This window comes from Magallana gigas, chromosome 8 (assembly GCF_963853765.1).
Source record: "Magallana gigas chromosome 8, xbMagGiga1.1, whole genome shotgun sequence".
Taxonomy (NCBI): Eukaryota; Metazoa; Mollusca; class Bivalvia; order Ostreida; family Ostreidae; genus Magallana; species Magallana gigas.
In genome coordinates, this window is record NC_088860.1 from 17023019 (window position 1) to 17048078 (window position 25060).

The following is a 25060-nucleotide window of genomic DNA, read 5'->3' on the forward strand; positions in this document are numbered from 1 at the left end:
AATTAAGATATGATTTGGTTGCATCTGAATAGTGTGCATGTCCAGCATTTTGAGGAGACTTGATGCAACCACAAAAACGCATGCAATGAATTTGAGAGCTTGTGCAACATATGCGAAAATTCTGATCGCAAAGTGTTGTAAAGTGCGCATGCGCCAATTGTGAAAGGGGCTTTATTAATACACTACTTTAAAATACAATATTGTATCCTATGATATTATATAAAAGAATATTGTATAATATCATGATACAATATGATATTGTATAATATGATATTCCATCATAACAAATACATCTGTTGAGTGAGTGAGGAAGGACAATGCGCCCCCCCCCCCCCATTGTCCTTCCTCACTCACTCAATCATTATTAATTAAAATAATATTTACATATATAGATATTAACTCTTCTTACTTTTTTCTACAAGCTGATTGAATCCAAAGCATGTGACTGCTTTTCTTACTGTTCTATCTTTGCACCAAACTTTAAATGTTTTAATTCCACTTGGTCCTGCTTGACCTGCATCCATGGCTCTGAAATTCATAATATGTATGTAAATAATAAAGAAATATCACCTGTCTGATGTGTATATTAATTACAATGAAACTGATTAATGACAGTGTTTTAAAGTACTATTTAATATCTATAAATACAAGCATGACATACTGGTAATACTAATTAAGTTATTCTAAAATCTCTGTTATCAATATAATTCTTGGAGGTCCACAAGTCGTTACCCTAAGAATGTGTTCCACATTAGGGGCTTAGTTAAACTTGGTACACTAAATTAATGATAACATATATATGTATATAAAGGATTATTATTTTTTCGTATGACTTTACATTATATTTAATTTTATTTTTCAATCCATGGACTAAATTTTGCCAAATACTTAAGGAAAACAAAAGGTTTGCAACTGCAGGACAGATGTATATTAATCTTAAATGGCATTTCCGGTGATTCTTTATCTTAATATACATGTAAGGTTGTAAAATGACTATCAGTTTTGATTCATCTAACAAGATTTTCATGAGAATAATTAAATACTACAAGACTGATATATTTGCAGATACACTGGCATGCCATCAAATCTTGCCATGTACCATTTCTCACCAGTGAATCGTTATGTCATTTTAACAACACAAAAATGTAAAAGAAAAATGACACAATAATGAACTGGCAATAAATGTTACTTGGCCAGAACAAGTCAGCTGCAGGTATGGTCTACTTTGTCAAAATATTTTGATGATTTTGTACATACATAACCGCGATGTGGAGATTACAGTCTGGATGTTTCTATAAAGCTATGAATTAACTGTAAGTTTCCATAAGAAATAGAGAGAATCATACTCAGTAGATGTAAATATAAGAATATATTCACTCATCAATTAGATTATTTTTGTTGTAAAAGCTACAAGTTTGTAATTATGTGAAGACGACACTCTACAAGTTCAGAGAACACGTAGAAACTTTGTCATCACAAAACTGATGACTTAATACACGAAGAATTTAGGTGATTCCCCTCGTACATGTACATGTACCCGTACACATTTTAAATCTCAACCTCTCTAACCACTGAAATCTAACCTGTTAGTAGAATAGAAATCAAGTTCTTTTAATCGTGAAAGTTGCAGTGTAACATCCTACGACGAGAAGTATTTTCAACAAGTCAGAAGTAACTGCTGTCTGCTGTCCTACATTACTTTGCTTTACCAATGTTTACTCACCGTAAATCTTACTCATGATTCTATGATATGCAACATAACATAGTAAATATCGAGTGTTCATGTAAGTGTTGCTGTTGATCCTGGACGTAAAAACAATAATTTCCTATTGGGTGCCATCTCAAAGTTAGCTTTATCCAGACGTAACGTTACATTACGCGGTGCCGCCGATTGTCAGCGAACTCCGACTGGAAATTACAACAGTGAACTAATTATAAAACCTATCGTCAATCCGGAATTCGGGAGTTTAGGAATGAGTCATTTGGTCATTTTCCTGGTCAGAAATCGTTGGAAAGCTTGTTTATAACATAGCGTGAACCGAGGAACCCCTATAAATAGATGACGAGTAATATCACCCCTTTACTTTTAATGCACATTGGATAGATCTACACTTTTTAACACGATTTAAACAGGGGCCCCGGTTCGAGGAATGTTTTTAAAAGACAGAAATACACATAAGATAACAATTTTAATTATTCTTTTTTATATATTCGGGAACAAATATTAATGAAGAATTAACTCCATTATCCGACAACAGAGCCTCTAGCCTCTGTGCATCTAAATGTCCCTAACTCTTCCCTCAAAATAAAGGAAGGATTTTATCAAAAAAATCAACTGCAATCTGGTCGTATTCGATTGAATTGAATAATAGAGTGGCGTGGCCATGAAAAAATGAAGCTGTACTTACTTTTAGAGAGTTTGTCAACACTCAGCACACGTGTACCTGCACACCGGTTCACCATTGGATGTCAAATGTTTTGACGTTTCATTAGATCTCCCGCGCCCGCGAAATTAATCCGACAACAAGACTTTTCAATTTTTTTTTCGAAAATGTATACATTTTTTTATTGACATAACTAATAAGCATATATTTCTATTGTTATATATCACAATTTTTATATCGATATAATTTTATCTCGTTTTTAAATCAACATTTTTTATTTCATACTTTTTTAAGTCGATAAATTTTACAGCGATAAAACTTATGAAATACAAGAAAGTGCTTTTATTAAATTGAAATACCTTAATACAATACAAAATATCTCTATTAATAAGAAGTCATAACACTTTAAATGATGATAAGACAATAAAGAATAAGACAATGTATAAGTTATAATACAACAAGTGAAGGCCCCGATACGCTTCCGTATCTTGGATGTCACATGTTGGCGATATTTGAGAATTTTTATTACTCTTATTTGATTCCAGTTTTCTTGCATGTCAACATAGTTATGTTGCATGTTGACATAACTACCTTGCATGTCAACATATTTATCTTGCATGTCGACATAATTAATAGAACATTAACTTGCACACAAGGGGCAGAGATATGCCACCATACGTTTTGGATGTAAGATCTCTGGTTTGTGATCTCTTTTGACAGAGGTCACGTGACATGGGCCATGGCGGTTGTATTTAACTTGGCTCTCGTCATTTTGACAATTTTGTGAAGTTCTAGGCTAGAATGCGACTTTCTCTGTCCGGAATTTCCACCCCCAACAATCAGCAACACTCAGTAAGTGTGATTCTTGAGGTTTTTTTGCGATTTTTCGTAATTTGTAAATATATCTGTATACCTGTATACTTCTGTGAATACCTGCTCAAGTACCGTCACGGTGAGTGACCACTCTTCAGTTATCAACGTGACAAGGTACCGTTAGCTTTTGTACATGTATATAGATACTCTGTAAATAACTGTACATAATGGCCACTGGTATGCTAAAACCAGTCTATTTGAAAAACTCTGATATTGTTCAAGGTTCAAACCCTGTTACAGACTATGAACTTCTTGAATCCGTCTTAATCTGTACTAGTGAAATCAAGTGTATTCAAAGAGACCGAGGTCTCTGGAGAATTTATGTGAACACTACCCAAAGTAGGGATAAACTACTAACCGAAGGTTTTGACTTTCGAAATACACATATCAATGTCTTTGAAACAAATCCTTTCTCTGCGGGAACAAACTCGCCCTTAGAGGAAGTTCTGCGAATCACAATCAAGGGAGTACCATTGTCCGTAGACGATGGTGAAATTATCAAAATGCTGGATAGCTACAAAGTTAGCCTTACAAGTCCAATTAAATATGAAAATATTAGACATCCCACTACTCATAAAATGACAAGCATTCTAAATGGGAACCGTTTTGTGTATGCCAAACCTCTACAAAATGGCCAATCACTCCCACGATCAGCTTTTTGTGCAGGCATTAAATGTCTCATTTACCATAAAGGCCAGCCATCTAAAAAAACGAGTACCCAAATGTACAAACTGTTGGGGAGAACACTGGCGTACCCAATGCAGCGACAAAAAGCGTTGTCGCATTTGCCTTAAAACAGATCATGAACCAGGATCAGAGAAGTGTGAGGCTTTTGTCGAAAACCAGAAGAACGTCATATCCTTTGCCGGTGCCGATAACCCATTATCGAATTTCTTTCCGTGTACCATACATGTTTTTGGAATCCATCATCGCTCCGCAGAACACGCTTTTCAATATGTTAAAGCCATTCGCCGCGGAGATCTCTCAAAGGCTACAGCTATACAGGCAGCAGAAACGGCTCTAGACGCAAAAATGATTAGTAAAACAATCCAGATGAATGATGAATTCATTGATAAACAGGAAAAACTAATGGAAGAAATTGTGAATGCAAAGTATGATCAGGTTGAAGCTTTCCGGGAAATTCTGGACAAACAAGAACAATCAACACTCTTTGCTGAGAGTGTTTTTGACGATTTCTGGGGAAAAGGTCTAAACAAAACCGGAACAGAACATACCGATCACAGAAAATGGCCTGGACAGAATGTGCTGGGGCAGATCTTTCGTAAGATCGTCAGGACGCGAAGGCCGGCGCCACCACGGAGATCTGAGTCTGTTCCTAGGAATCTACAGGCAGCCTCACAGCGTCATATCTCAGACATGTTGAGTTCGATTCGGAAATCCGACAAAAGAGCTGATAAGCAAGCGTCTACTATGCAAGACCACTCTCGGTCTCCGCGTAAATCTATGCGGACCAACAGGCGCAAAAATGCGGGCTACAAAAACACCGATGTCAACTCTCTCGGAGAAAAACCACTGGGTACGGACTATGATAGTGGTTAGTGCGCGCTCTTAAACACTGTAGTCTGATGATCGACCCGGACATGATTTTAAGGACTGCGTATTGTAGACTGTATATTGTTAAACATGCTTCAATCTGTACTGTTTTTTCATTTAGAACGATAGCTTATTTCATACATGTAAAAATTTTAAATGGATAAGTTTGAAATTTTAACAGTTAATGCCCGAGGCCTGAACTCGGACGAAAAAAGAACTAAATTATATGCATGGTTACATGATATTCAAACAGATATAATTTTTGTGCAAGAAACCCACTATATAGAAAAAGATGTATTAAAATATGATGCTAGATGGTTAGGAAAATCGTATCATTGTTTTAGCGATTCAAAATTTAGTAGGGGTGTATCAATTCTTTTTAAAAAAGAATTAGATGTAGAATTAATAGAAAAACATGGGTCTATAGATGGTAGACGACTGTTTTTGAAAGTAAAAATTAACGGCATTGAACTAACTCTTGTAAATGTATATGCACCAAACTCTGCTAAATATAGAAATGATTTTTTTATTAAGTTAAACAGCTTTTTACACAAAAGATGCGTAGTTGATCTTGATAATATAATAATGTGTGGTGATTTTAACTGTAAAACTAATAATCCACAAGATCAAAGTTCAAATAAACTAAATAAAATTGTTTCTTCACTAGAAATGTATGATATTTGGCATACAGAATATCCCGATTTGGATGGTTATACTTGGTGTAACGCAGATAATGTTCCTAGTAGCAGAATTGACTATATATTTGTGAGCAGAAATTTTATTTATGATTTTGAAAAAATTACATTACGGAAAATTCCCGGAACAATTAATGGGAAGAGAATGTCTGATCATAGACTTCTGAAAACTTCTTTTAAAACAAATATTAACAAAAGGGGAAACGGTTATTGGAAGCTTAACAATTCATACTTATCTGACGAAAATTATCAAAAAGGTATTCAAACTTTGATTAACGAAATAAAATATGAAGAAAACACCAATCCTATGGTAAAGTGGGAATCTTTCAAAGCAAGAGCTCGTGAATTTTCTATTAACTTTGCAAAAAACTCAAAAGAAAGTATTAAACAAAGAATATTATCATTGGAAAAAGAAATAGACGACATTGAAAAATTGGAATTTCATCATATTGATATGACTAAAAAACGCAATCTTGAGGCTGAATTGGATAAAATTTACGATATAAAATGTAAAGGAGCATTTGTAAGGTCAAGGTCTAAATGGATGTTAGAGGGAGAAAAATCTTCAAAATATTTTTTAAACTTAGAAAAAAGTAGACAAAAACAAAGTATAATTAAAGAACTAAAAACTGACAACGGTACATTTAATAAAACAAATGACATTATGGGCGTAATGTGCGATTTCTATAAAAAATTATACTCCTCGAACAAAGTTTCCGACAATTGCATTGATGAATATTTATCATCTGTAGAAATTGATAATAAACTTAGCGAGCATGATGCTAATTTTTGCGAGCAATTCCCGTCTTGTGAAGAATGTACTGAGGCTGTCATGAGTTTAAAACTTAACAAATCTCCAGGTTTAGATGGTCTAACTAATGAATTTTATCAATGCTTTTGGAAAGATTTAAAGCAACTATTTCAAGATACACTAAAATGCATTTTTGAAAATGATCAAATGAGTTATTCACAGAGACTGGCAGTTATTTCCCTTATTTTTAAAAAAGGCGATCAAACCAACATTAAAAATTACAGACCAATTAGTTTGACTAATACAGATTATAAAATTATAGCTTTTGTATTTGCAAGAAGACTTCAAAAAGTGATTGATAACTTAATAAACGAAAATCAATCGGCGTACATTAAAGGGAGGTATATTGGAGAAAACGCAAGAATAATTTTAGATTTATTCGATTATTGCGAGGAAACAAATAATGAGGGAATTTTTCTTTTCCTAGATTTTGAAAAGGCTTTTGATTCGATAGAATGGAACTTCTTATTAAAAACACTAGAGAAATACAAATTCAAAAATAATTTTGTAAAGTGGATGAAGATTCTGTACAATAGCCCGATGTTTCGAATAAAAAATAATGGATGGATTTCTAAAACATGCTATATGTCCAGAGGAATACGACAAGGATGTCCAATTTCGGCAATATTATATTTATTTGTAGCCGATATTCTAGCTTTAAAAGTGAAAAACAATGATCAAATTCTAGGAATAAAACCAAGTAATTATAGTAAAGAGTTTAAACATATACAACATGCAGATGATCTGACTTTGTTTTTAAGAAATAGGGAATCCCTAAGAGAGGCCATAAAGACTATAAAAGAATTCTCTAAACATGCAGGGTCTAAACTAAACATTGACAAAACAGAATGTATATTGACAGGTCGTTTAAAAAGTTGTAAAAATGATATTTTTGGAATAAAAATAAACACGTCATCCATTAAATGTTTAGGTATATATATTGGACATAATAAAGATGAGTGCTATAAGAAAAATTGGATAGACAAATGTGAAAACATGAAAAAGCTATATGAATCTTGGAAAAGGAGAAAACTCACAATTTTTGGTAAAACTGAAATTGTCAACACACTAGGTATAAGTAAATTTATATACGTAGCATCAATCTTACCATTACCAAATGAAGATGTAATTAAAAAATTGTATAGCCATATTTTTAACTTCATATGGAATAATAAAGATAGAATTAAACGAAAAACAATAATTGGAAAAATAGAAGAAGGAGGGACAGGTATTGTTGATGTACTTATAAAATTCCAAGCATTAAAAGCAGCTTGGATTCCAAGATTTTTGAGAAATAAAGGTAGAAGTATTCTGGGTGAACACCTGGATCATCTATTAAAAAGTAACAATATAGATTTTGAATATATGTTGAAATTAAACTGTGTTAAGTTGGCTAACTTTGAAATGTTTAAAAACCTACCTTTGTTTTATAAAGAAATTTTTATGTATTTTAATCAATGTAAAAAAATTACAGAAATATCAAGTATGAATATAAACGATGTTTTACAAGAGCCTATATGGAATAATAGGCATTTTGTATTTGATGGAAAACCTTTGTTTTTTAAGAATTGGATTAAAAGTAACAATCTGTATGTTAAAGACCTATTCACTGACAATGGGTTTAACTCATTGTATGAAATTGGTGATGAAGTTTGCAGTAAAGCAAATCTACTTTGTGAATATAAGATTATAAGTTCTGCCTTTAAGAATATTATAAATATTGACGGAGTTCAAGCAAAATTTATTAATATAAAAAACAAGAGAATGTTTTTGTTTTTTAAACAGTATTGTACAATTGAAAACAAGAAATGTAATTTTTTCTATGATATATTATTATATAGAAAATTTGAACCTCCAAAGTATAATCGTATTTACAAAGAAATGTATAATATACTCCCTGAAAATTGGAGATCTATATATCTTCAAAAAATCAAATTCGCTTTAGATAGAAATATTGCTGAATTCAATTATAATTTGTTACATAACATGTTGTGCTGTAAGAAAATCATGTTTAAGTGGAAAAAAGACACATGTAACAAATGCACTTTATGCTCTGAAATTGAAGATATTCAACATCTTGTATTCACGTGCGAGAATGTACGAAGCATTTGGAACATATTATCTTTTGTAATCAATGTGAGAATTCAATGGAAAGATGTTATTTTTGGCTTTTATTTTGAATGTAACAAAAAGACACGCTTATTAAATAACCTCATTTCTTTTGTTGCTTTAAAAATCTACAAATACAAGATGTTTTGCAGACTAGAAAGTCTCGATGAAACAGAATATAATCTAAGAAATCATGTTAAAAAGTGTACTATTTTTTGGATAAATGTATTGAAATTTAGTAAATGTGACTTAAGAATTGATGTGATTGAAAATGTAACACAATTGTTATAAGATTGTGAGACACATGGTTTTTTTGTGTGTGTGTTTTTTTTTCAATTTATTTTGTATGATTTAGATATATATATATATAACTACATGTACGAAATTGAATAAAATGACTAAAAAAAAAAAAAAAAAAAAAAAAAAAAAGATCTCTGGTTGAATTGTTTTATTTGTTTGTGCTTTATCTTAATATACTCTTTACAAAAAATATAGAGTGTAAGCAACAAGACTGCATGTTCAAATATGAATATGTTTTAACTTGGTTCATTTGGGGTTTTTTTCAATCCCGTGTGTAAGAACAGGTAAGGATAGTATTTTGCATCACAAATGCAACCAGAGCTACACAAGTATCATGTTTATTTTTTGTAAGCATAATTATCAAATATAGAATACATTTTCATCTTTTGTGTATAACATTTTTAAAATCGGAATTACATAATTTCTTTTATTCTTTAATTTACACGAATACATTAATTTTATTCAATTGATATTTTTCGGTCACATACCGTTTACACCCCTTTTTAAAGAATTGAACGAAAACTTTAAAAAATTTCTACGTTAAATCAAACATATGTATAGGAATTACCTGTATTTGTCTGAATCAGTGACAGTGATATTCCACTTTCCTGAGGAAACATTCTTTACATTAAAACAGCATTGCCCTGACACAAAAACAAATGTTGTTATTCACATAGCTCTTATAATTCCTTTTCTGTATATGGATATTGAGAAATACAAAAACCAAGAACGTACAATGATTTTAAGTATGTTTTGGCATAACAACCACATTAAGAGAAAAATGACAAACGGGTAAAAGAGGGATGGACGAAGAGGAATATACATCAAGACAAATAAGAGGGAATATCGAAAGTGGGATGTTGGAAGGCTAATGTGTGGATTCTGATTAAATATGGTCTAGTGCTTTACTTTATTGAAATGATGAGTTTTATTAGAATACATGAAAACGAATAGAATTATAGTAAATGGTTGACTTATACAGCTTCAAAAATCAACAGTATATACCATTCAAATTTCCCGAGAAAGAAGTAACTCATGTTTTGAAACATTTTGAAAGTACAAATTCATTTACACAATATGGTCAGTAGATTAAATACCTCGATTACTTATGCAATGAGCAATGATGTATCTACCAACATAGATAAATTATGTGACAGATAAACATTAGTCCCCTCAGATTAAGGTTAATTAAGAAAAAAATGCAACCTCAAATAAATTGCATCTTAATACATAATTCAAATAATGCAATTGTTATATATTTTCTATTTAAACAGTGATATTGCATTTCTTGTATGTAAATAGATAGTGTCAGGAAAAAGATCATGTTATACATTTTCTTTAAGAAAAAAGTACATCAAGGAAATTACCAAAACATCAATAATTCTTACATTTGTATGCTTCTGTTGAACGATATTGATTGGAACAATTGCAAGGATATGCATTGTTATTACACATTTTGGTATAGTCATTTTTGACTCCATTTTCTAAATAAATTGGGCAATAACCTAAAAATACGATACAGTGATTTAATAAATTGAATCGATTAGTCCATGTTCATATTCATTTTATGTTCATAGTAAATTTTTGCTTTGATTAGTTATCAATGTACACTAATTTATTACAGAACTTTTTAATTTGACAGGTTGTGAAACATAAGACAAAAAACTTATTTTATTGCATATTATATGACAATGGTTTGAACTGTGTTGATAACAACATCGATAAATTACAACGTAAGTATTTTCGTAATTATATTAGACATACCTTGTAGATACCAGGGATCCGTGCATACCTCAATAGTTTCATTTCTGAATTCATTCACCAAACAATGGTACTCCACATTTCTGCAGTTATCATACTTCTGTATTTCTGAACATTTTTTCTTTTGGGATGCCCTCTCCCATTCCTCTCTGTTCATTGGACATTTCTGAACAACATGCGGTGTAGCTATTGATTCCGAACAGATTTGAACTTGTGCAAGTCCCTGAAATTAGAAAAAAAAGTAGTACTTTTTTTCTTTAGTTTTTATATATTTTATATTCGTATAAAATAAAGATACTGTATATGTTAGGAAAATACAATTTATTTCAGAAAAGAATTTAATGTTTGCCAGTATTACATGAAATAATAGTTTAATTTGCGCTTTGTAAATTATAAGCTTTATAAACCACGAAGCTGTTTACTATAAAACGTATCCTTTCCAAGTAATATAGAATCGTATTACTAAGAATGGCAAGTATCAAAATAATTCATGAAACCAAAGTCTCTCTTAACAAGCTTTGACCCCCCCCCCCCCAATAAAAAACAAAATAAAACAAAACAAAAACAAAAACAAACATCTCTTTCTGGGAACAAAAAAAATGAGGTTTGTTTGGAAGGAAAAAATGCAATGAAAATTTACCATTACAAGCAACAGACTGGATTTTTTTTCTATACTACTATATTTAAAATAGCAATTAATCCTAAAATCTCTATCTACACAGAAATGATAATTTATATATCATATGATGTATTCTCTGCTATTAAGAAAGATCATGATGTTCATGTTAACATCTATTTTGTCCACTCCACTATCATATACAGTCTTTCCTTCTTTTCTTTTTTTTATTTGTAGCTATCTAAATTGCTTAGTTATTCGACCGACGTGATCACTTAATAGTAATTAAGGATAAAAATAGAGGGCTTTCATTTATATTAAGTCACGTTTTCAGCTCATTTTTTTAAAGCCGGAAAACAGACTAAAAATCATTTTTCCAATAAACTTCCGATTTTGTATGCATAATAGAATTATCTGAGCATTTGAGCTCATCGGGTCGACGTCGCTCTGACATCCTAACAGATATTCTGATTTTAAATAGAGGCATGCTAAGTATTTACTCATACAAGTATATGCACGCGCATGCATGCATTTCATTTCATATGTTTACTGACAATTATTCTCTCCCTCTCTCATTCTCATTTATACATTGTGTCCTAAATACCTGCGCGCTTTGTGCTAACAAACTGTTTATTAGTATATATATATATGTTATATTCAGTAGTATATTCTAACTATATAAATAGAGAGTAATACACTATACTACTGAATATAACATATATATATATATATATATATATATATATATATATATATATATATATATATATATATATATATATATATATATATATATATATATATATATATTTGTTATATTCAGTAGTATATTCTCACTATATAAACAGAGAATAATACATACCCCTTTCCATATCACAGCTTGTATCAGCCCGAGACTCCAATATCAGCCCGAGGGCCGAAGGCTCGAGGGTTGATATTGGTCGAGGGCTGATACAAGCTGTGATATGGAAAAGGGTATCTATTATTATATTTATTACATTCTTAGTAATAAATTTAAAAAGAAAACCCCTCAACTTGAACAAATTGATTATTCATATGACTATTGTTTTTAAAAAGTCTGGACATGTACATGTATTTGATAAAAATATGAGTTCTTCTTGGTTTAACAAACATGAAGCTATAGAACGGAATTTCATCAGGTTTCAAAGTTGACTGCTTTAAAACATTTGCTAGCATTTGAAGTTTTCAACTGCACTTGAAAATGTCGACTGTAACTGAAAATGTTTTATTTTTCGTCTGTAAACATGCAAAAATGCCGAAGCGAAAAAAGGCAGAGGAGTTCAGCAAGGGGTGTGATACGGATCCGTATCAGCCCTGAAGGGCTGAAAACCTGTATCACATAATTAAAAAAAACGTCAAGAAAAGGCAAATGCTTTCAATATTTTGTTTAAGATTATATAACACTGAATTAGAAATTTCGGTTAATAGAAAGTTTGTTTATAATTTCCAACTGGGATCACTATAGTTTTTTTTTGGTCGTGGTCCCAACTTAATTGAATGAATATCATTTTATTTTATTAGAACTACAATTAAATTTATTATTCAACATTTGATACTGTTTTATTTTTAATTAAGCCTTTGGGTTTTCCAACTGATTAAATAAATGCTTTTGTGAAGAAAAATTAAAACATTTGCATGTGATTCTTAATATCTACGCCAGTTAAATAATTGTAATGATTAGGAAAAAATAAAGTTTCAGGACAGAAAAAACGTGGCTTTATTTAAACTTAAAAGTGTTACAAATAACGCCATAACAGAAACAGATAGTGTTTGCGTAATTAATAAGAACCCTTTGCAAGAAACACTTTTTAAAACATTGCAACATGGAAATGAAACATAGATTAACACGGATTAACAAATATCTTCTGAGAAATAAACAATTTAAATCATGATTTACTATTAGGAAAAATTATTTGTAGACCAAAAAAATCTCCATAAAACGAGTGGGAGAAAAACGCAATGCGTCATGCGTTCTTTTTTAGAATTAAAATTAAATTCATAAGCAAGATTATAATCACAGATAACACTTGCCTTGTGCCTTAGTAATATGGCTGTCGATATCAGTGCAATGTATTTCTTGATAATTGCGTCCACCATGGTCAAGAAAAAAATTTCTTCTGTTATGAGAAGCAACTTCCTGATTTCTTCTGTTATGAGAAGCAACTTCCTGATCACGAAATAAAGTGATATCTGCTGCGCTATTAATGGCAATAATAATATAGTCACGTATATTCATACATGTACGTGAATTTTTGTGATTTCGTAGTTAAATTTCACACAATGTATATATATATATATATATATATATATATATATATATATATATATATATATATATATATATATATATATATATATATATATATATATATATATATATTGCATTTTGTTTCCTTAATCAAGATAAAAACAAGATTCAATCAAAAGATAGCTTAACAAAGTATGTGGCACCTTTGTGTTTGTTAATACGTATAATATATACGTATATCCTAAATTTTTTGTAGAGGATGGAAATCTAGGATACATGTATTATAATTATTTAAGAAAAACATAGGCTGGTTGGTTCCAGGCATTCAACACGACTCATCTCGTCTGTGTCATATCCAGCAAAATCAATTCTCTGCTGTCTCTGCTTATTAATAACTGTAGTCGTAGGCACTGTCGGCACCATTCCGAACATATGGAATACCTTCTACACTGACAGACTGAAAACCCTTACATCCAACCTCCATAGCGAACAATATAGCCATTCAACCCTTCTCCCTGCAGTCTGCGATCAGGTCCGCGTGCTTTTGGTGCGCGTTATGACCACAGAACTATGTTTGGTCACCAGGTTATTTGTACGATGTCTGGAAGGCGAGGTTTTTGTCTAGGTCCACCCTCAGTTCCCGATCGCCAATGTGTTGAGCACTTCCTATTGTATTTCTTCCTATTTTAAGGTTTCCTGCCCTCCATAATAAAGTAGACACCATTTGTTTTCTTACTGCTAGCTTTCGAACTCTTCTTTCTTGCAATCTTTGTCCTTTTCACACCGTGTGCCAGCTCTCCTTATGTAGGGTGTTAACCTGTATCGTCTTTGTGTTACCAAGATAAGATATTCGTCATGGCAGCTTACACGCAGGCTCATCGGTTAACCCCCCCCTGTTGAAGATTGCCTGGATATTGCAGGGTATTATACAATAGTCGTAAAAGAAATGCTGATTGTAAAAGAAATACAGTCCTGTATTGGTACTTTTCCATAGTTTCGGCCATGTAATGATGCTTTGTGGAAAGTCTCCCCCCCCCCCCCCCCCTGCTCACCAAGTTCTGCAGCCTGTGATCTTTTGACTTCTTAAACCTCTCTTCTTACCTCTCTTTGAACCATACTCTATCTCTCTGTCTTGTCAGGCTTTGCCCACTGCTAAAAGTCTGACACAACCCGTTCCCTGCCTGTGAATTTGCTGCCGAATATGTGTCTTAAGGTATCTCACTCTTCATGTTTTGATTTCATTGCGCAGATGATCATTATATTTGAAATGAATATGATTTTATTTATTTAATCATCACAGATAGATTATTATTTCATAATTACACAACATTCATAAAGAAAATCCATTTGAATTCAAGAAACAAACAAGTTTTTTGGGGAACTATTTTTTCGTGCGGAGGGTTTTTTTTAGACGAAAATGACAGAAACAAGCAATTTTATGAAATTTCAATAGACTTTTCTTTTTATTATACTTTATTCATTATTCACATTTTTAACATTTGATAGGTTTGTAACATATTTTATAGGTTCTGTGTGACATGTACAAAATCAAATCTTGAGAATGTGATAGCCGTTTAGCATAAAATCATGCAAATATATAGAACATGTCTGAATTTTTTTAGGCCAAATTTTGCGAGAATTTTACCTTTGAAGCCCTATATCTAAAATTTGACATCACTGACCCCCATGTTATATTATGTCAAAATGATACTGAATACATATCTAGGCAAACTGGATTAATCTTATAAAATTCTTGATATTCAAAAAGTTTTTATTTCAAATCAAATTGTAACTATTATAGAAATTGTCTATTTTAAGTGCAAAAAGGTCGCCAAAAAAATATATGCAGCTTCGTACAATTTTTTTTGCGTAATCCCTCTATTCAGTGTGACCATTGTGCATAATTAAAAACAATATTTGAAGAAATAAGTTTGCTTAATCAAAAATACTGACAACAAATCCTAATCAGGATGAAATTGCATTTTAGGTGCGGAAAGGTCAAATTAAATAGGCCATAACTCAGAGGGATGGATACTGACCCCCCATTATCTTTGTATTTTTTAAGTATGTTTTGTCTACAGATTTCAATGATATACTTCTCAAGAAAATCTTGATACAACAATATTGAGGAGTGGGATACCTTAATTCTAGCATGCTCCCTTCTTGATTTATTGATGTCATGGCAGACCACTTACGACCTGGCCTTGTCTAGACTATTGCGTCTTTCATTTGTTGGACACGTGGGTTTTCTGTGGGTACTCCGGCTTCCTCCCACATCAATGACCCCCCTCGCGCTAACATCCGTGCCAACGAGATATATCAATATAAGTTGTAGAACTTGTTTTTCAACTGTTGTAAAATAAATATAGTCCAGGTTTCAGTTTTTCAGTTCTTAAACACGAAGTACCTAGTGGTGCTCCTTTTTTGGTGATAACGCATTTTTTTTTATTAGCCAAGAGAACTTCGTATTTCTTTAATGTTGTATATGAAGTAAATCTGTTTCGATGTTTCTTAACAATGAATTTATTAAATCATCATGATCAACATCAGTTTGTTCTAAATCAAAACTATGAGAGGAGTCTCATATATAACAAGCATTCTGAGAGTATTACATAAGCAATACACGTCCCCTAGCGGTTTGTATTATTCTACGAAAGCTTCGAAGTTTACATCTTTTTCAAAACTATTATATACGAGATGTTATGCTTTAATCGGCGATAAAAGAACAAAGGAAATTCAAACTACATAGTTGATATGGAAATTAGATAAAAAATTGGTGAAATAATCCTCTTTATTTTATCTTCTGTAATTTCATACAATCCATTAAGTATTTGCAGGTAGAAATTTGTGTAAACAATGCACTGTTATGCAGAATATTATTTCTTACCGTCTTCTGTACCCCGAATCAACAGACCAACCCGCTAACGAACCCGATTGTAATAATTTAAAAAACCCTGTCGAATAAATTTACAACAAAATGCTTAACACTATTTAACAGAACTTATTTGTTTGTCACAAACAATAAAAGGAATGGTAGAAGTAATGCGCGATATTATTTCTGACTACATATATATATCTTTTCTTGTTTATTCAATACACACCGAACCCGATAACGAACCCGAACATTAAAAAATTGGAATATAAAAAATTAATTTTCTCGAAAATATGTCAACCAGACGCTACAAAAGTGTAAACCTGATCTGTAGTGTGACCTTTTTAAGCTGTTCAGCAAATTTCATTTTATTCCTCAAACGCATAAAGAAAAAAGTGTGGAAAACTGAAGTGGGACAGACAGACGGACAGACGGACGCAGAGGAAAGCTATAGTCCTCCCCGGTGAAACCGGTAGGGGACTAATAATGATATAGATATGGATAATTCTGTAACTTTTAAGAACATTACTCCTATTGTTTTTTTTGGTCATATACAAAATAGCAAAATTATGTGTTAATAATATGGTTTCAATCGTCTTCACCTCGTATTGATCTGAAGGGATTTTACCTTTCTTTCAGTATACATGTAATACTATGATTTCAGCATCTTCTGGGTTTAAAAGAGTGTTGAATTGGAGTATCGTATCTCATCCTATAAGAAATTCGTATATTCTATTTAGTGCAGCTTCATTTAAAAAAAAAAGAAAAATGTAATCAAGCCAAACAAAGTCTGCTCCTCCAACCGAACATACTTGACTTTCTGGATATAAGATCTTGAAAAGTTTGTAATAATTCATTTATCGAAGATCAGTTTCTTGCCTTATTATCAAGTAGAGACTGTGAACATATTCAGATATCAAAAAAAAATTTAGGAGGAATGCTTTAATAATTAAAATGTTGTATATTAATATAATTAAATTATTTTATTTTTTGCGTTTTATTTCCTGGAATTTGGATTAAGAGAGTGTATTTAATAATTTTTATAACATTCTGATGATATTATTTAATCGGGTATAGATCAGCATTATAGCCGTCGACAAAATAGGCTCATATAAGGAAACATAGTGTTACATAATGATAATCATGAGAAATTGCCATGAACTGGTAAAAAATCATTGTACCTATCTTCTCATGATTGTGTTCCAAATGCGCCTTGTAAACTCTCTATGCCAAAGGTAAGTATATAACATTACTAAACGCGTTACGACATGAGCTGTGTCCGTACAAGTATGTTTTCGTCCTTTGCCGAGAATGGTACCGTAGATTTTTGATTTTTTTTTAGTTTTGGCGGGTTTTAATGCACTGATTGAGCATCCTGACTCAGAAATTTTTATTTTACATTCCCATTTTATTTCACATTTCTTTTTTAAAGATTGTAATGGTTGTGTATAACTCCTGGCATAACCAAATTACAATATTTCCAGTTCAAATAAATACATGTATATCTGCCTATGAATCTGAGTATTTTTGAACTGCATTCGAAACATTATCAAAAGTGTCCGACTTATTTCTTGGAAATCTTATAAGAAATCTAAATCTATGTTAAATAATGTATATTTTATGAAAAAGTTTCTGATTCTATATATTGCTGTTGACAACATGTATATATGAGTGGACTTTTTCATGATTGATAATTTTTTAGCTACTTTTAAAGCATACACGGACGGGATTTAAATCAGCCCAAAAAAGGTGTAGCAACCTTCCTTATATAAAAGAGTTGGTATTTCCTCAATGTAACGTACTTATTGACAATATCGATGTTTATCGTTCTTGTTGTCAATTCAAATTAAATAAATAAAATAAATAAATAGATAACGATTTTGAGAGAATGTAAACATAAACAGTATATTGTATCTTAGTCTATATCAATCATTGGGATATAAAAGAAGCAAGCATTGCAAAAAATAATCCACTGGCGCTATTAAAATCTAAAAATATGTTCTACATTCATTTCTAAATACTAATAAATACCTATCAATGAGCCTCGAGAAAACGCATTTCGTGGTTTATGTAAATATGTGTCTATAGTTATATGTGATAGCAAATTTACAGTATACAGAATAAAGTCTAAGTCTACATCTACAGGTCAAAGGTCAGTTTTGATTTCTTAGAACTTAGAAATGAAAAACAGATGAAAACCAGAATTGTCAAACAGCGTGGAAATTAAAACAAAACCCAGATCAATTACTTCAGCTTCTTTTTTCTCTTATCACATATGTTTCATAACTTTTTCAGTTACCCCAGCTTAAGGTGTTGTCCAGATTCTGTTTGGGACGATGAGCAAAACAAGTGTGTCGGTGAGTACAAACTATTACTATGTGAACACGAGTAAACGATCTGAATATTTTTAAATGTCGTTTCAGAAACTAGAAATCATTGATATAGAATTTCGAAATCAATGTGCATTATAACAACAAAATATATTGTATGCAAAATGTTAAATTCATTTTTAAATAATGACAAAAATCAATACTTTCAGCCACTTATGCTAGTACATTCTGATTTTGAAAAATCCAGGTTGCCAAACAGGATATCTTGGTCAAAACTGCGCCAAAGTGTGTAGTCCTCCAAATTACGGGAAAAGATGTCAGTTCACGTGTACCTGTAAAGGAGCTGAAACATGTCACCCATCATTTGGTTGCGTCTTACCGACAACAACAATAACAATACCAACAACAGCTACCTCTGTAAAAACAACAACTGAAGGTATGTATTATCAGTGTGATGCATGATTGTCGTGTAGATGTTCTACGTAGGCTATACATGGACTGTTTTCTTAGAAAAAATTCTTATTTTTTTACTTACATTTAGTGCTTTATCATTTATTAGAAAACATAGAAAATACAAGAAATACCGGAACAACAAAATCTGGAATTAAAGCAGCGTTTGTTACAAGAGAAACAACATTTACAGCAAATGTAGCCATAGACATAATCTATTCTTCAAGTCTGCAAAATCAGAAGTTCATGGAAACCAGTAATTTACATAATGATACCTCCTACATAGATACTTCAATATTGGTTGGAATATTGATGCTCTGTGGTTTGTTCGTTGTATTGTTTGCTGTTTTTGTTGGAACACAGATTCGAAACAAATGCTTTAAGAGAAACAATTCAACATCTCAAAGCAGTTATGGAGTATATCTAAAACCGTATAACCTTTACAATGCAGACCAATCGTTGGAGTCAGAAATTTTGCCTCAGGTAAACATCAATCTTCGAAACACGGATTCTCTTTATACTGTCGTTGATAATTATCATGTTCATGCCTCTAACAAACTAATTGATCCACATCCGTGTCAATCAAACATCAACGTTAATTTACAGGCGGAAGAGACATCGGAACACAACAAAACATGGCCAAAGTACATTGAGGTTGTTGCTTCACCGACGAATAGCACCTGCTGTGATCCTGGGGCCGAGTTCTCATCGGCTACATATGTTCCTATGACCTAATGTATTTTCTCAACATGTCAACAGGTACCTGATTTCGGCTGAAATGTCTGACACAAACAGAGAGAAAGTAACTTTGAATAAAAGAGTACTACTACCAAACGCATGTAGACAGCCATAAAAGAAACTTTTCAAACCTAACACACTTTGAATAGTTCACATTTAATGTCTGTTTCAAAGTATATGTTGCATAACTAATTGTTTTAATTCTTTTTTTTTTATCTTATTCTGAAGTGCAATTGCAAATCCCAAGCTCATGGTTTTCTTTTGCAAATTCATTTACCTTTTCTGTTAAAAAAAATAAATGATTAAACCAAGCTCTCTCACATATATTCTACTATGTTTATTTGATGAAATTAAAAATGACAAAACAAAAACTATCATCACAAAAATCCATATAGCGAAATACAAATTCAAAATAGAGGAACACGGACCTCTATTAAGATACAGGTGAGATCAGGTGCCTAGGAGGAGTAAGCATCTACTGCCGACCAATCGCACCCACTGTGTGTCAAGATCATGAAAAATGGAAGAAACCGTAGTCAGTTTGGTGTATAAATAATCATGGTCTATTAAGTATGAAAAACGTCAGTCAGCATGCGTCCTAATGAAACATTGTACTTGCTGACAAGGTCATTGTATCGACCATAGAAATTGCATAAAGATGATTGTAATTGAGGTTTTTTATATTATTGTTCCAATTTTGTTAGTAGATCTCTTTTAGGCCTCTTTTATGAAATTGTTCGTACGTTGAGCATGCTCTTGCACAACGTCTTCAATAAGCTGAGAGACAGAAACCCCCATAAGCAGTTGATGATGATATATTGCTGCATAAGTAAGGGAATTTGACGATGGAAAAATTAAAATCATCACGTTTTTATATAATTTTGTTGTTAGGTTACCATTAAGGTCTTTTTCTTGTAAAATATTCAAATATGAAACAGATGTCTCAGAATCTGTGGTACCTTTTCTTTCAAGCTCACTGGGATTTACCGAGTTAACCAGTATATTTATTGTATTTACATCTGATTCATAACGCTTTTGGAATATATTGTTGTACAGTGCTCTTGAAGTTCTCCTTCACTACTGTAAGAATTTCAGCAAAGAGTAAAGAAAGAGGTTTGGTTGCATATTTACTGGAATCTGCTATATAATTTTATCTTTGTTTGGAAGGATATTTGTGAAGCTTTGAAATCCATTATAAATACAGCATTATCTTAACAGACTCTCCCCTTTCAAAAAATATGAAAAATAGAGGTTTGGAGAATAACACTATGGTCGTCCAAAATTACACAAAAGTGAAAAGAAGTACTATGTTTCTTTTATTGCTCATGTCTGGAAAACCAAAAGTGCCAAATCTGTAAGGGAGACGACTCAATCAGATATTTGCACAATAATAGGAGTTTTCTCTTAAACAATTTTTCTTTGACACTACTGAATGCAAGAGAAAGCTTTGCTCGATTTCATTTTTCCTGATTAGAAGATGGCTTGGATACGAATATCTTTTTGAAAAACATGATTGTCAGGAAATTTAAAAAAAAAATCTTTGTTCCTGATTTAACTGTTATTTAGTAGATTACGGATTCTTTTTAAAAAACTATAATGCCACTAGTTCAAAACTGTAAAAATAGCCCGTAATCGCGGGTTTTTACCACTATCCGGATTACAGCGAAAAAAGTAAAAGTATTTTTATTTATATATGATGTGCCAATATCAAAAAGGAAGTAATCTGAGGTTTGGCCAGTCCGTGTTAGCTACTATGTGATCTCATCCTTGGATTAAAGGTTTTATTTCCTCGTGCCATTTTCAATTGTTTTATTTGATTTAAAACCTGTTTCATAGTCTTGTGATTTGTTTATATAATGATCTAGCAGCTCTGGAATCTTATTCTATTGTAAATATTAAAACAGAATTTCTAAATACTTAAAATAAATAAATTCAAAATATCTGGAAGACTTTAGAACAAAATATAAACAGATTGTAGGTTGATTTTTTAAATTTCTGATAACATTAAACAAAATTTTGAAGCACTTTTGAAATTATCAAACACATTTGGGTATAAAACAAAGATTTTCATATGAAGGAATGTTGTTACTATTGAATTGTTATCACATAGATTTAGAATACATGTATAACATGTTAAAACGTAAATGCTTTATTACTAACGGGTTTTTAAAAGTATGCTGTTATTACGGGCCGCCAGAAGGCGTCATGACGTCAGGCATATCTAAGGTTTAAAAGTTACTTTCTCCGAAACAGTGCAGACAATGGGATCAAGCAATATCATAATATTCCACAAAAAAGATTAACCGTTGCATGTTTAAGGTGTCAGCATTTACATTCACAATTGATGAAAATGTTATATTGGATGTAATATAACAACAGCGAGCAAGAGTTTTCAAGTAAAAGAGATGTTCACCATGCAGTGCACTTGTGTAATCCTGATTTAAAAACATATCAGCATTCCACCATATTTGAACTGTGAAAAAGGGGGAGGGGGTCATCGATTGCAATAAGTTGTAACATATTGCCTATTACGATTCAATGTAAGTAATAATTGGTGTTGGATTATCATTATTACAAAAGAGTCATCAGTTTGGATTAAAATAACTATATATCTATACAGCTGGAATGTTTATTGGAGGAACTAAATCACCAAAGCGGGTTGGGTTTTGGTGTTAAGGAGTGGTTCTAATGATGAAACATTGTGAAAATAACATTCATTCTTTGAAAATCTCCTCCTCTGCTCCTGGGTGTTAAAGAAACAAACTATTCTCCAATTGTTAGAACTGCACCGAAAGAGAATCAGGGATTTCCAGTTTCATATTTTAAGAAGATCGATACAGTAGAGTTATCTACCTTCCTTAGTGGTGCTGAATTGTGAACAGAAGAAGTTTTATGCTGATAGTAAGCGCTTTGGGTTGTGCTCAATGCTTAAAAATAACTGAATTATTATAACTCATCATAGTTTTAATTTAAGTATAAATGTAGATAAAAAAAAAGTTTAAGTAGCTTGATGGGAAGCATACCTCGTGCCGTCCATTCAACAAAATTCCTCATGCATGGACATTTTTTCAGAAAAACGTTGTTGGGCCCCCCTGTCACAGGGGGAGGGGGTAGGTGTTATTGCATACATAACCAACCTTTTTAAAACTAAACTCATTTTTGCATTTTACTAGCAAGTGTGCTCAGGTTAGGGATGTGGCCCTTGGGCCTATTGTTATGATACTTTTAAACGTTGCAACAAGTTTTAAATTAAATTTATTTTTAAAAAAAAGATTTCTTTCTTAACTACTGTAACCTATTGATAATCTGTACTTTAAAAAGTGTCTATGAATCTCTGAATACTAGGAGGAAGTCCAAATTGAGACCAAAGTATGCTAGAATCATGTACAAAGCATGTGAGAAACATTTCAAAAGCATTTCATGCAGCCTTTCGTGTAAACTATGCAGCTTTTTGTGAAAAGCGTTTCATGTAAACCGTGTAGCATTTTGTGCAAACAGTGAAGCAATTTGGGTAAACTTTGCAGTGTTTACTCATATGGTGTACCTAGTGTATACCATTTGTGTGGCGTACAAAAACTTAACAAAAAAACTTCGTTATTTGTAGATTATAATGAAACTTATCTGAAAAAAATCTTTGACATGAAACTAAAGGATGAAAAAATGACAGCTACAGAGACGGATATAAGCATAGCACTTGCAGAGCACTTGCTAGGAAAGTTAGCTCCTGGAGAGTCCTACAGAATTGATAATAAAGCAAGAGGAAAGAAGAGCTGCAGGTGTGGATGTAACATGACGCCTGTATTTGATGGAACAGGAATAGATATGAAAAAAAAAGTTATAAACATGATGAAGGTACTTTTTTCATTGAACAGAACTTATAAATGAGAAGATGTGTAGTTATGTACCATGGCAATTGGGAAAAGACAATGGTGTCTGACAAGGGATATATTTTTCAAAACGATAATTAAGTTTTTTCCCCTTTTTGTGGAAAGGCCAATTGAAATTGTCCTATTTATTATGGTTTTCTGTCTGCAACAGAAGATCCTTTTATTATTATATTGCTTATAGTTTTCACTTGTATTAGCTTTTCTAAGCCAAAGCTCATTCTGCTGAAGTTTTCAATGTTAAGTTCAATTTTTATAGAACTTGGTACATTACAGTTGTTACATGTATGTAGACTACACTAAGATGCATATTTTCTATTGTTATACTTTCATGTTAAATACTGAAATCTGATTGGTTTAGACGCAGATGATAATCCGTTCTATTACCCTCAGCCTTAGCAACACACTTGGCAACGGGTAACACAACGAATTGTTACAAGCCCGTAACCCTCCCAAGTAGGCACTATTTATATAATGTGATCCGTGCAAACAATGTTTTGATGCATTTCTTAGCAGTAGCTCGAACCCCAGTGTCCTGAGTGCTGGATAAACTGGTTAGTGGCCCATAGATATAAGCACAAAAGCACACACCATGCAAATATGTTTACAAATCAATTTAGCAGACTACAGAGGGTGCATACACTGCAATAAGGCAACCACAGTGCATTAGTATTCATTAAGAGAGAGAGAGAGAGAGAGAGAGAGAGAGAGAGAGAGAGAGAGGGGGAGAGAGAAGGGGGTGGGGTAGTCGGAAGCAAGCTTAGTTGCTACTTATAAGCACAAAATTTGACATATTATGATTTAATATTTCTAATTTAATTTTTTTCATCTCAGCAACAAATTGCAGAGCTCCTGTTTCATGAAGATGAAAGTTTTATAGCCGAAGAATAAACAATAATTAGTGTTTTGAAGTTTTATTTGGCTCTTGTACAAGCAGTTGAGAGATGTATGATGTATTATTTGTTATTTTATAGATAGTGCCTGTTTGGGAGGGTAACAGTTGAAATTGACACCCCGAGAAACCATTGTCAACCGACGCGAAGCGGAGGTTGACAATGGTTTTCAAGGGGTATCAATTTCAACGTGTTATCCTCCCAAACGGGCGCTATTTATTTTAATATACTGAATGTCTTAATTATAGATAATTTTTTAATGCTTTTATATAGAAATGACGTGAATTCTACGGCGAACCGTACGCGCATAATTTACGTGCATGTAACAATTCGTTGTGTTACCCGTTGCTAAGTGTGTTGCTAACGCTGACGGTAATAGAACGGATTATCAACTGCGTCTAAACCAATCAGATTTCAGTATCTAACATGAGAGAATAATAATATCAATTACTACACCAAAGGAGGTGTACAGTAAACATTAGGAATGGAAAATTCTCATTGAAATCTTTGTACAAAGGATT

The 25060-nt window shown here is 32.2% G+C and overlaps 2 protein-coding genes across 4 annotated transcripts in view; one reads left to right on the forward strand and one right to left on the reverse strand.

Annotated features, from left to right (window-relative positions):
* The window catches only part of LOC105347839 (uncharacterized), a 58505-nt gene extending 47799 nt beyond the window's left edge, over nucleotides 1-10706 (reverse strand). The window contains exons 1-3 of one of the 2 annotated variants that reach the window (XM_066068388.1): nucleotides 10491-10706; nucleotides 10115-10231; nucleotides 9295-9370 (exon numbers count right to left, since the gene is read on the reverse strand). In XM_066068388.1, coding sequence (XP_065924460.1) covers nucleotides 9295-9370; nucleotides 10115-10231; nucleotides 10491-10644 — 347 coding nt within the window. In that variant the 5' untranslated portion in view covers nucleotides 10645-10706. Of the gene's footprint in view, nucleotides 1-9294; nucleotides 9371-10114; nucleotides 10232-10490 lie in introns of those variants that run through there. The other variant, XM_034472613.2, reaches the window with a different exon arrangement.
* A 6619-nt stretch (nucleotides 10707-17325) lies between these two features.
* LOC105347840 (uncharacterized) lies at nucleotides 17326-20056 on the forward strand. Of its 2 annotated transcripts, XM_011457077.4 has the most exons (5): nucleotides 17326-17479; nucleotides 18540-18601; nucleotides 18822-19010; nucleotides 19134-19507; nucleotides 19631-20054. In XM_011457077.4, the coding sequence occupies exons 1-5, from the start codon at nucleotides 17379-17381 to the stop codon at nucleotides 19757-19759; spliced, it is 855 nt and encodes a 284-aa protein (XP_011455379.3). In that variant the 5' UTR covers nucleotides 17326-17378; the 3' UTR covers nucleotides 19760-20054. The 2 variants fall into 2 exon arrangements, with proteins under 2 accessions (XP_011455379.3, XP_011455378.3); XM_011457076.4 differs by having other exon boundaries at nucleotides 19134-20056.
* Nucleotides 20057-25060: the final 5004 nt, after the last annotated feature.

What these genes read in the sequence shown, in the direction of transcription:
- LOC105347840 (XM_011457076.4), top strand. Translation starts at nt 17,379, where the DNA reads ATGATAATCATGAGAAATTGCCATGAACTGGTAAAAAATCATTGTACC. An exon ending in GTAAACTCTCTATGCCAAAG is followed by an intron (nt 17,480 to 18,539) that starts GTAAGTATATAA and finishes TAACTTTTTCAG; the next exon opens with TTACCCCAGCTTAAGGTGTT. An exon ending in TGAGCAAAACAAGTGTGTCG is followed by an intron (nt 18,602 to 18,821) that starts GTGAGTACAAAC and finishes TGAAAAATCCAG; the next exon opens with GTTGCCAAACAGGATATCTT.